The sequence below is a fragment of the Loxodonta africana genome, chromosome 27 (genome assembly GCF_030014295.1).
Source record: "Loxodonta africana isolate mLoxAfr1 chromosome 27, mLoxAfr1.hap2, whole genome shotgun sequence".
NCBI lineage: Eukaryota > Metazoa > Chordata > Mammalia > Proboscidea > Elephantidae > Loxodonta > Loxodonta africana.
The window spans coordinates 31,928,386-31,940,730 of NC_087368.1; the positions used below are offsets into that span (position 1 = coordinate 31,928,386).

General features: G+C 44.9%; 1 protein-coding gene across 3 annotated transcripts in view; it reads right to left on the minus strand.

Moving 5' to 3' along the window:
• The window catches only part of DYNC1LI1 (dynein cytoplasmic 1 light intermediate chain 1), a 54,519-nt gene extending 54,109 nt beyond the window's left edge, over positions 1 to 410 (minus strand). For 2 of the 3 annotated variants that reach the window (XR_010319603.1, XM_010595535.3), the window contains exons 1-2: positions 231 to 400; positions 14 to 87 (exon numbers count right to left, since the gene is read on the minus strand). Coding sequence is in view for 2 of the 3 variants with exons in the window: in XM_010595535.3 (XP_010593837.3) it covers positions 14 to 87; positions 231 to 373 (217 nt within the window). In the remaining variant the exon portion in view is untranslated. Of the gene's footprint in view, positions 1 to 13; positions 88 to 230 lie in introns of all 3 variants that reach the window. The other variant, XM_064277426.1, reaches the window with a different exon arrangement.
• Positions 411 to 12,345: the final 11,935 nt, after the last annotated feature.

The following is a 12,345-nucleotide window of genomic DNA, read 5'->3' on the forward strand; positions in this document are numbered from 1 at the left end:
CGGCGGCACTCACCCAGCAGCAGCACGCTCTTCCCCGCGGGGAGCTTGGAGCGGGACCGAGTGGACACCTCGCTGAGGATGCAGGACCTGACGGGGAGCAAAGCGCACGCTGAGGCCGGGGGCCGGGGCCGCAGGACCGCCGCCCGGCGCCGAGCGAGCGGGCGGCCACGGGGTCCCGGGGCGTCCGCAGGGCCGGGAGAGCAGCGGGGCCCCGGGGAGGGTGGGGTTACCAGAGGTTCTGCCCGTCCTCGTCGTCCGCGGCCGCGCCGCCGTTGCCCGCCGCCAGCTCGTTGGCCAGGGGGCCGCCCGCGTAGCTCGAGGCTGATCCCGGCGGCGGGGAGCCGAAGGAGCCGACTCGCCCCACGGCCGCCATCTTGGTCGGGAATCACCACTCCCGGCAAAGCTGAATGAGCTGGGCGGTGGCGGCGGCGGCGGGAACCCGGATATGGGCGCTCGGCGCACGGGAGCGGGGCCGGGCCTGCGGGGGCGGGGCCCCAGGCGGGGCCCCAGGCGGGGCCGGGGGAGCGAGCGAGGACTCACTGCGCGTGCGCCAGAGCCGGCGGGCGTGGAGGGGCTGCGCCTGCGCCGACGGCGGGGCCCCAGGCGGGGCCGGGGGAGCGAGCGAGAAGTCACTGCGCGTGCGCCAGGGCCGGCGGGCGTGGAGAGGCTGCGCCTGCGCGGACGGCGGGGCGGGTGGCTGTGCCGCAGCCTGGGTTCGGCTGATCTCATCGCCGGGACGCGCTTCCCGCTGCCGCACCCGCAGCCCTGGGCTGTAGCAGGGCGCGCTGGGGTGTGTCAGGCGGCCGGAGCCCAAAACCCGGCAGCCGACGCAGAGTTCCTGCACTGTCAGGCCACGAGCAGGTCCCCCAGCTACGCCGCCGGCATCCAGGTGGAAATGGGCCGCCCCTCCTGGTACCGACGCGGTTCTGAGGCCCCATCTGGAGTGTGACAGCAGTCCACGGTTTCTGGGCTTTCTCCTCTGCATTCTCAGGTGCCAGTGTGCCCCTCAAACCTTGGTCCCACATCAAGAGCGGGCTCCCCCAGGCCGCAAGCAGTGCGTGACCCCAACAAGAAATAATGGTCTCCGTGCTTTGAACGAGATGCTTGGTCCGCAGGAGACTTGAAAAAGACTCAGCACTGAGCCATCCATCCATCTAGTCAATAAACATTTATTCAGCGCTTACTACCAGCAGATACAGTTGGCACTGAGAATACACAGATGGAAAAGAGGCCCTAAAATGACTTCCTATAATAACTTTATCAATTAAATACATTTGAATGTCTGAACCTCGTGCCCAGAAAGGTGACAAGGCTCTATCCTAGAACACTTTGTAAGAGTAATTGCTTAAAATAGCCAGGCCTCTATGTTATGGCTATTATTTCATATTTGAGAATCACTTGTTAATCTATGGACTGATCAATGCTGTTATGCTAGCGTGAAAATCCATAGCTAAAGACTGTATATTTACTGTACGTTAACATTGAAGTTATCAACACCATGGAAGCAGCAGTCAAGTAATCAAACGTTGCATTGTACTCGGCAATTCTGCTGCTAAAGACCTCTTCAAAGTGTTAAAAAGCAAAGATGTCACTTTAAGGACTAAGGTGTGCCTGACCCAGCCATGGTGTTTTCCATTACCTCATACTCATGCGAAAGCTGGATAATGAATAAGGAAGATCGAAGAAGAGTTGATGCCTTCGAATCATGGTGTGGGCAAAGAATATTGAATATACCACGGGATGCCAGGAGAGCGAACACATCTGTCTTGGGATAGTATAGCCGGAATGCTCTTTGGAAGGAAGAATGGTGAGACTTCATCTCACGTAGTTTGGACATGTTATCAGGAGGAATCCGTCCCTGAAGGACATCATGCTTGGTAAAGTAGAAGGTCAGGGAAAAAGCGGAAGACCCTCAACGAGATGGATTGACACAGTGGCTGCAACAATGGGCTCAAGTATAGCAACGATTGTGAGGATGGCACAGGACCGGGCTGTGTTTCATTCTGTTGTACGTAGGGCCGTTAGGAGTTGGAACCCACTTAACCGCACCTACCAACAACAACCTAGAAGGCTTTGGAGACTGTCAAATCCGAGTCCAAGTCCAGTTCTACCAGTTTACTGGCTATGTAACCTTAGGCAACTTAACCTCTCTGAGTCTCAGTTTCCTGATCTGTAAAAGGAGGATAAAAGGACCTAGAGTTGTTATGAAGATTAAATAGGATGATTAATGTAAAATGGTTTAGAACAGTAACTGACAAATCTTAAGTGCTTGACGTGTGTTAATTATTATTAATTTTATTTTATTTTTACTTTTCAAACTATTAATATCTGATGAACCCCTGTGATTGATGGTACCAAGGAGCTCCTGCAGCTAAAAATCGTTATTTTGTGGTTTTATGTTTAGTGGAGAAACCAGAGTTCTGCCTTAGAGTCCCAAGCTTCCTGTGGTGTTAAGCAGGACTGGGATTCCCAAGGGGAAATATCTGGGTCTTTAAGTCACTGCCCTAAAGAAGAGCTTGACCCCTCTGAGAGTTGATTTACTCTGTGTACTTGATTCCCCTGATCATCTTTCCTTCCTGAGAACCTTTTATTCTTAATTTCTTCTATATACAGAGTTGTCAGTTCTGTGTCGTATTTGCCCAATGTTGTGGATTAAATTTTGTTCCTTCAAATATGTGTGGAAGTCCTAGCCGCCCCATACCTGTGGATGTGATCCTGTTTGGAAATAGAGTTTTTCTTTTGTTATGTCAGTGGGTCGTACCAGAGTAGAATGGATCTTAAACCTAATCACTTCTGAATTATAAAAAGGGCAGCATAGACACAGACACAGACACAGGAGGGCCTGACTAAAAGCAAAAGAATGCCAAGGATCGCCGGCACATGCCAGAAACTAGGAGAGAGACCCACAGAAAGACTCAACATTTCTAAGACCCTGATTTAATCTTTTAGCCTCCAGAACTGTGAGAAAATAAATTTCTGCTCTTTAAAGCCACTCACTTGTGGTATTTCTCTTACGACAGCATAAGGTAACTAAGAAATGAGACTGGGGAGTGTTTGCTTTTATAAGTGTGTCAGCCTTCTGACGTCCCTTGACTTGCAACTCAAGTTAGGGTCAAAGTGGTATTCCTTGTAGTTTTAAAATATCCTTATACAGCATTCTTCCATTAAGATGGCTTATAAGACTGGTCATTTATAAGTGCCTACTGTGTGCCAGGCACTCTGCATGTTGTGATTTGCAATCCTCGGAGGTATATAAGCTGAGATTTTTTTACTTTCCACTGTGTCAAATATTCAAGATCAAATGTTACAATAAATGTCCTGGCAACCTTAGGTACCATTATGACAAATCCCTTCTATGGAAATCTCTTTATAACAAAACTAGGGAACCTATGTGTAATAAAGATTTGCATAAAAGGAAAAAATTTGAAAGTGTCTTGGAATTTTTGTTGTGTAAATGCTGATCAGAATTGAGCCATTTCCTATACTATGATTACTTTTTCTTTCTTACCTAGCGTTTTGCTACCTCCAAGATCAGCAACTGCCTTGTTTTTCACTTGCTTAGATTTCTAGGTCTTTAATTCTAATTTGGAGTCCCTGGGTGGTGCAAAGTCATTGCCGGCGAGTCAATACCAACTCATAGCGACCCTATAGGACAGAGTAGAACTGCCCCATAGAGTTTCCAAGGAGTGCCTGGTGGGTTCGAACTGCTGACCTTTTGGTTAGCAGCCATAGCTCTTAACCAGGGTTGCTGTGAGTTGGAATCGACTCCACGGCAACGGGCTTGGGTTTTTTGGTATGGGTGGTGCAAACGATTAACACTCTCAGCTGCAACGGAAAAGTTGGCAGTTTGAGTCCACCGAGAAGTGCCTCGGAAGAAAAGCCTGGCAATCTTCTTCCAGAAAGTCAGCCATTGCAAACCCTATGGAGCACAGTTCTACTCTGACGCACACGTGAGGTCGCCATGAGTTGGAACTGACCTAACATTAACTGGTTTTTAGTTCCAACTCAGCCACAAATTTTTACCCTGGCTGTGTAAAACTCCTCATCGGGTATTATAACAATTTCATATTCTTGACATCTCTAAGACCCTTCTGGCCTGCTCCAATCTGAATTGGTTGCTCTGTATAACTAATACACAGCAGCCTCCCTGGGACCGCCTTTAACTGTTGTTCTGAGGGTTTCTTTTGCCTCACTCCTGTATCTACTTCTTTCTCACTTCCTTATTTTAACGGAGAACTTCCTCCCATAGTTTTATAAGAAGGGTACATGGGTAAATTTTTTTTTTTTAATAGTACTTTGTTTTGGTGAGAGTTTACACAGCAAATTAGATTCCCGTTTAACAATTTCTTGCCTATTGTTCGGTAACATTGGTTACATATTTCACAGTATGTCAACGTTCTCATCTTTTTCATTCTGGTTGTTCTCTTTCCGTTAATCTAGCTTCCCCCTTACCTTCTCATCTTTGCTTTAGGGTAAATGTTGACCGTTTGCATGGGTAAAATTTTTGAGACCTTGTATATCCAGTCAGGGCTCAGCCAGGAAACAGATGGCATCCATAAGGGGGCTCTAGATGAAAGCTTAAAAATGGGCTATTAATGAAAATGTGAGCAGGGTTAAGAGATGGGACCAGCAAAATCAGGAAGCTTTACCACACCAGGCCTGAAGGGGCAAGAGGAAGGAGTGTTCACCAGAACCGAGAGAGAGCTCAAACTATTGGAAAGGGCTGCCCAACAAGAGGTATGGCCTTCAGTAAAGGAACACAGCACCGACTTCTCTTTTTCTGCCCCCTGGTTTCCTGCCAGTGTCTCCCATAGGCCAAACCCAACCAGAAATCAGAGCAAAATGGAACCTGAGAAAACCAGTCCACGCAGGTTTGCCTCTCTGGGAACAACCAAACCCATTGCTGTGGAGTCGATTCTAACTCATAGCGACCCTATAGGACCAAGTAGAACTGCCCCCTAGGATTTCCAAGGGGTGGCTAGTGGATTCGAACTGCTGACCTTTCGGTTATCAGGCAAGCTCTTAACCACTATGCCACCAGAGCTCCCCCTGAAAACAAAGGATGGAGAGCGAATCTGGAGGGCCCAACAGAAGAGATCAAGCACAACTTGTATGTTTGAAAAGGCATTGAGTCAGCACTCACTTAATGACAGTTTGGCTGGATTTAAAAAAAATTCTTAGGTTGCAAATTATCTTCTCTTAGGTTTTGAAAGGCCTTGACCCCTTGTCTGCTAGCTTCTAGTGTTGCAGTTGAGAAAACCAAAGCCAGTCCGATCCCTAATCCTTTGCGTATGTGTGTCTGTGTTTTCTGCCCCCACCCCCAGAAGCCTTTAGAACTTCCATGGGTTTCCACTGACACACTTACCCCCCATTCCAGTATCTGCACCCTCATAGAGTTCTTTCCTGCCGATTACCACAGAAGAATAATCCATGCTCTTATACTAAAGCAAACTCTCCTCTTAGGCACCAGATCCCATCTTTCCTCGTCACTGGACACTGGGCACTGCTCCACCGATTCTCCCTTCCCTCTTCACATAGTCATTTTTTGGTCTTCACTGAATCATTTTCATTAACACACAAACATGTTATTAATTCTTCTATCTTAAAACAAGAAAGAGAAATTGCCTTAACCCCACTCATTCACCAGCTACTGCCCTATTTCCTCCCTTTAGTAATAAAACTTTGAAAGACCTGTCTTTATTTGCTGTCCTTCTCTTCCCCCTTGCTCTTATAACCCCGTTCAATCACGCTTTGACCTCTAATACTCCACAGAAACGGCTTTTATCGTTGTCATCGCTGACCTCCTTTTTGTTAAACCCAATGATACATTCTCAATCCTCATCTTTCTTGACCTGTCAACAGCCTATGATATAGCTGATCTCTCCCCCCTCCTTGACATCCCTTCTTCACGTGGCTTCCAGGTCACCACATTGTCTCGGTATTTCTCATGCCTCACTGGCTGCTACTTCTCGGCATCCTTTGCAGTCCTCATCTTCCTGACACTTAATGTTGGAGTCCTCTGGAGCTCAGTCTTCTCTACCCATACTCACTCCTTGGGTGCTCTCACCCAGTCTCTTTAATACTATAAATTTCATCTATTTGATAAAAAAAACCAAACCAAACCCAACCCAACCTGTTACATGGATTCCGACACATAGCGACCCTATAGGACAGAGTAGAACTGCCGCATATGGTTTCCAAGGAGCACCTGGTGAATTCAAACTGCCAACCTTTTGGCTAGCAGGAGTAGCTCTTAACCGCTATGCCACCAGGGTTTCCATCTATATGATAAAGACTCTGAAATTTATCTCTGCAGCCCAGACATCCCTCTGGAACCAGTGGCCTTGCTGGCAGAGTGTGGGCAGTGTGGACCGTACCAGCGAACACTGTCAGAGTGGGTGACACCAAAATGACTGTCTATAAAATTTTCGGGCAGCGTTTCAGCAGAAATTTATCATTTTTTGTAAAAATATTCCTGTAGTTAGTTATAACAACAAAATTTTTCTTTTGTAAGCCCAGCTTACAAGTATCTATATATCTACAAGGCTAAAACTCTGTGCTAATCTACTTTTTGAACCTTCTAAAGTGCTCTGGTTAGAGCTGTCGTTAGCAAGCAATTTCAACGACTTTTCAAATCACGGGGTTTCTTCTGCAGGTACTGCAAGCACGCGCGGTTGTTTGCTGCAGTGTTTTTATAGTTGCTGATTTTGTCAAATGTTCTGGTGTTTTAGCTACAATATTGTAGTAATTCGCATGGGGGGGGACACCATGAGTTACCATGCTAGGTGACACCAACCGTAGAGATGCCGCTGCTTAGAGCTCCTGATTAATACATCCGACCACCTTCATTCTGATTTTCCCCCACAAAACTCTTTTGCCAATGTCCTTCCCCATCAGGTGGCAAATCCTTGTTGCTCAGGCCAAAAATCTGAGTCATTCTTGACTTCTCTATTTCTCTCACACCTCACATAGAATTTGTTAGGAAATCCTGTTTTCTCTACCTTCAAAATATCTCTGCAATCCAACCTGTTCTCAGTCATCCACTGACAGGCCACCTTCATCTGAGCTACTGTGTCTCTTGCCTGGATTAGTATAAAAGTCTCTTCAAGGAGCATGAGGAGTGATACTTTAAAAATATAAGATCAGAAGAATCCCAGCAGTCATGGTCCCCAAACCTTCTGTTGGCCCAGGACAGGAACCATTCCCGAAGACAACTCGTCAGACATGGAAGGTACTGGACAGTGGGTTGGAGAGAGATGCTGATGAAGAGTGAGCTGCTTGTATCAGGTGGACACTTGAGACTGTGTTGGCATCTCCTGTCTGGAGGGGAGATGGGAGGGTAGAGAGGGTTAGAAACTGGCAAAACAGTCACAAAAGGAGAAACTGGAAGGGGGGAGCGGGCTGACTCATTTGGGGGAGAGAAAGTGGGAGTATGGAGTAAGGTGTATATAAGCTTATATGTGACAGTCTGACTTGATTTGTAAACTTTCACAATAAAAATTATTAAAAAAAAAAGTAATAAGATCATGTCCCACCTCTGCTCAAAACCCTTGAAAGAAAGGCCTGGCAATCTACTTCGAAAGATCACAGCTATTGAAAATCCTATGCAGCGCAATTCTACTCTGATGAGACACATGGGGTCGCCGTGAGTCGGAACTGACTACGCAGCAGCTGGTTTGTTTTTTTCTTTTTTTTGGTTTGTGCATGCGTGTGTGTTTTTTAAGAAGAGAAAAAAAAAAAATTAAGAGAAGGGGGTAGAAATTCTTCCCCATCTGAAAGAAGGAGCTCTCTTTTACGGTATTTTAACCATTTTTGACATAAATTCTTCTAAAATGTTACGCACTCCCGTGTTAGTTTTTGGAGCCCTGGCAGCGCAGTGGTTAAGAGCTCAGGCTGCTAACCAAAAGGCCGGCAGTTTGAATCCACCAGCCACTCCTTGGAAGCCCTATAGGGCAGTTCTACTCTGTCCTATAGGGTTGCTATGAGTCAGAATCTACTCAGTGGGGTATGTTAGCTGTTAGGTTATGTCAATACAGATTTATTTTTCCTGAGAGGCTCTGGGCTTCCTTATGTTAATCAATAAAAGCACCCTGATGTTATATGGAGAAGTCCACACACATCTTACTGAGATCCCCCCAGGCTGTAGCCACAGATGGCTCTGGTTTTTGAGTTTGGTTTCTAATCCAAGCAGCCTCAGGGCAGGGAAGTGGGAAATGACATCCCAGCCAGAAGGAAGACAGCTCACTCCAGTTTTCTCTCTCTTGAGAGCTACGGGGCTCTCCTCTCGACTGTGCCTCCTCTCTGTCTGTCAGCTAGCATCCTCTGCTTACTTATCAGCTTCCTCAAGGCCACACTAGGGTATTCCTCTCAAAAAAAAAAAAAAGTGACCGTTTGGCACACAGAAGATCTCTGCAGAAAACAGTTTTGACTGGGAGAGGAACCTTCCACAGGGCCAGGTCAGGGATGCAGACCACTTCATCTTTCTGCTGGGGATCCCTCCTTCTGTGCTTGGAACAAGGACAAGGCGGCCGCCACTGGAGCAGCTTCCTGTGGCACCAGCTCCCACAGGCTGCCGCCAGCCGGTTTTCACGTAAGACTTGCTTCACCCACTGAGCCTAATGCTGGCAGCCACGGCTGATATAAATGTGGACTGAAAAGCCAAACCGAAAAAAAAAAAAAGGAGTGAAGGAGGTGGTGAGACAATTGGAGCTTGATTGTATGAGCAACTCAAATAATAAAACACTATAGGAAAGGACTTCAGAGGTTAAATAGTCTGGTTCCCTGCATAATATACAATTTTTTTTTTCTTTTTTAAACATCCCTGACACTTAAGACAAAATGGTGATACTAGGATTTGCTCAGTCCTTGCTTGCAACCTCTCCTGGCACACCCATCCAGGGATCAATTACAGGGAAAGCAGTGCCCGAGGTTGCTCATATTGCTTCCCTTTTGAGTCCTGTCGATTTCATTCTAAGTACCTGCTTAGAATGAATGAAAATGGTGGATATCAAATTCACCTTTCAGTCACTAGTCTCTCTAATTGGGGCCCTGGTGGCGGCAGTGATTAAGAGCTTGGCTGGTAACCAAAAAAGGTCAGCAGTTTGAATCCACCAGGCGCTCCTTGGAAACCCCATGGGGCGGTCCTACTTTGTCCTATAAGGTCGCTATGAGTCAGAATTGACTTGATGGCAACGGGTTCTGTTTGGTGGTTTGGTAGTCCTTCTAATTAAAGACCTAATCTATCTCTTACTACTTACCTGAGATTTTTATCAGGTGAGTCCTCACAGAACTTCGCATCTTAACACAAAGAAAGGGTCAGAGAAACACCAGACAGGAGAGAGCAGAAATAGACAACTTCTGTGGGGTGTTTTTTTTTCCCCTTCATAGATAACACTAGGAGGAAAAAAAAAAAAACTAAAGTTAAATCCCTTCAACTATTCTTTTTTTAAATAAATAATTACATGTGTTTGTGTGGAAGCATAGTTTAGGATTAAATTTTACAAAGAAAAAATTTTTATTCACTTTTTTTTTCATTTCATTACATATAAAGAAATGTATCAATGAAAAATCATTCCCCTTGAATATTTTTTTAAATCCCAGGATAAGGTAATCATTACTGTTGTTGTTAAGTGCCATCAAGTGAACTGGCCCATGGAATTTTCAAGGTGTGGCTGGTGGATTCAAACTGCCAACCTTTTCTTTAGCAGCTGAGCTCTTAATCATTATGTCATGAAAATAGGGTTCTAATATATTGCTGATCTATTGCTATGTGGATACACTGGCTCTTGTTTAGAAGAGCCATGTATTGGCCATATGATCTCATGGCTCAAAATTTTGTTTTAAATCACAGGGCTCCCAACACAGAACAGGTAGGATTTTTAGAATGCTTAGTTGTTGTTGTTAAATCTATCCTTCACCATTGAAAAGAAGAAAGAAAAAGGTTCACTGAGTAATGTATTGCTGGGTATTTATCACATACATTTTTTGGTGGATCTCATTTCTTTGCGATCAAATACTCTGAAGTTCACCTCCATTACTTTTTTTAATAAGATGATTTTAATGCCACTTACTTCTTAGATTTCTAGTGTTATACTCTGCTACCTGCTTTGCTTCCTAAATAGGGAGATATTTAATGACAGATTTTATAGAATGAGATTTGCCGACATTGGGTCACAAAGGTAATTATATCTCCTGCTTTATGGCCTTTGCGTTGGAAAAAGTGAAAACGATACGAAATCTCCTGGTATTTTTGAAAATGTGCTATCTTTTCTAGCTGCAGGTGATTTCATATTTGTAAGAATTTAGTCTAGAGCTAATTATGGTTTCTCATTGCTCTTACTAAAAGCAAGCCTAGAATTATAGTCTGTACCAGGAGTCCGTGGGTGGTAAAAATGGTTAACATGACCGGCTGCTAACCGAAAGGTTAGAAATTCGAGTCCACCCAGAGGCACCTTAGAAGAAAGGCTTGATCTACCTCTGAAAAATCAGACATCGATAACCCTGTGGAGCACAGTTCTATTCTACTCTGACACACATGGGGTCACCACGAGTTGCAGTCAACTTCACGGCAGCTGGTTGCCTTATATTCTGCATCAACCGAAAAATTATGTATGTTTCTTTTTTTTTCTCACATGGGAAAGAGGATGAAAGAATTGTCCAGTGGGACATTGCTTATAAGCAGGATGAATCAATTATTTTGCACCATACAAGATAATAGAGTTGTTTACTTGAAGATATTTCAAATGATTCTAATGACTCTAAACATGTTATTACTAGAAAACACCATAAAGTTAGAGTTTCCTAGTAAAGTGAGGGTGGAATCAAGAAACAGAATGCGTTTCTAATCTTCCTTGATGAATCTCAGGATAGTTTAGATGAGTAAACCTCATCTTGTATTTTGGTTCACCCATCAGTAAATGAAGACTAGCCAGATAACCTATTAGAGCTTTCACCCTGATATATTATTATTTGAATACACCTCCTCTAGCCTAAGAAGTATATTGGCCATATGACCTCCTGGTTCAAAATTTTGTTTTAAATAACAGCAATATTATATTGCTGTCTGATGTTTTAGACTCTGTCCACACCATCAAACCTAAGTACTAGACCAAACGGTGTTAATGGTAACTTAAATAATACAGACAGCTAATTTGCATCATTTAGATGAAATAAAATGTATGAATTCAATCCTATGAGTGTAGTGAAGCTCATGGGGAGGGAGCAGCAGGTTACAGTCCAGGCTCCAGAATCAGACCAACCTGAGTTCAAATCTAGACTTTGCCACTTACTAGCTGTGTGACATTAGAGTTGTTTAAACTCTGTAAGTCTCCATTTCCTCAGCTCTAATAGGACTGTGAGGTGCAACCAACTCACAAGAAAATCTAACACACAGTGAAAAAAAAACAACTCTATTAATGTTAGCAGCAGTGATTATTATTTGAGACAGGCTCACAAGATTGCTTTATAGGGCAGAGTTTTGCAATGTTTGATATGCATATGATTACTCTGCAAACCTAGTTAAAATTCAGATTCTGATTCAGTAGACCATGGATGGGGCCCAAGGTCCTGCATCTCTGTGATGGTTAAGGTCGTGCATCAACTTGGCTGGGCCATGATACTCAGTGTTTGGCAGATATGATATAGTTCGGCAGTTATGTGATGGGGTATTCAACTCTGTCATGAAATTGGCTATGAGCAGCCAATCAGTTGAAAGAGAGTCTCTTCGGGGGTGTGGCCTGCCTCTAGTATATAAGTGAATATTCAGGCCAGGCTCTCACTCTGGAACCTCCATCTAGCTTTGACCTCTAGTTCTTGGGACTTGAGCCAGTGGTCTGCCGTATTGCCTGCTGATCTTGGGATTCATCAGCTTTTGCTGCCTATGAACCAACAGCATGCCATCTGACCTGCCAATCTTGGATTTGTCAGCTCCTACAGCTATGTGGGTCAAGAGACGCCTCCATCCTGATGCCTGGCCCACGGACTTTAGACGTGACAGACTCAAGACTTCATGAGCCATTTCCTTTAGATAAATCTCTCTCTCTCTCTCTCTCTCTGGAGTCTGGTGGCACAGTGGTTAAGTGGCTGCTAACCAAAAGGTCAGCAATTTGAACCCATCAGCTGCTCCTTGGAAACCCTGTGGGACAGTTCTACTCTGTCCTATAGGGTCTCTAGGAGTCAGCATCGACGAAATGGGTATGGTTTTTTGGTTTATATACACTTCATTGGTTGTGCTTCTCTAGGGAACCCAGCCTAAGACAATCTCTAACAAGCTTTCAGGTATGCTCATACTGCTGAACCACAAACCAAGGTTATGAAGAAAAAAGAACACAGGCTTTGGTACTACCA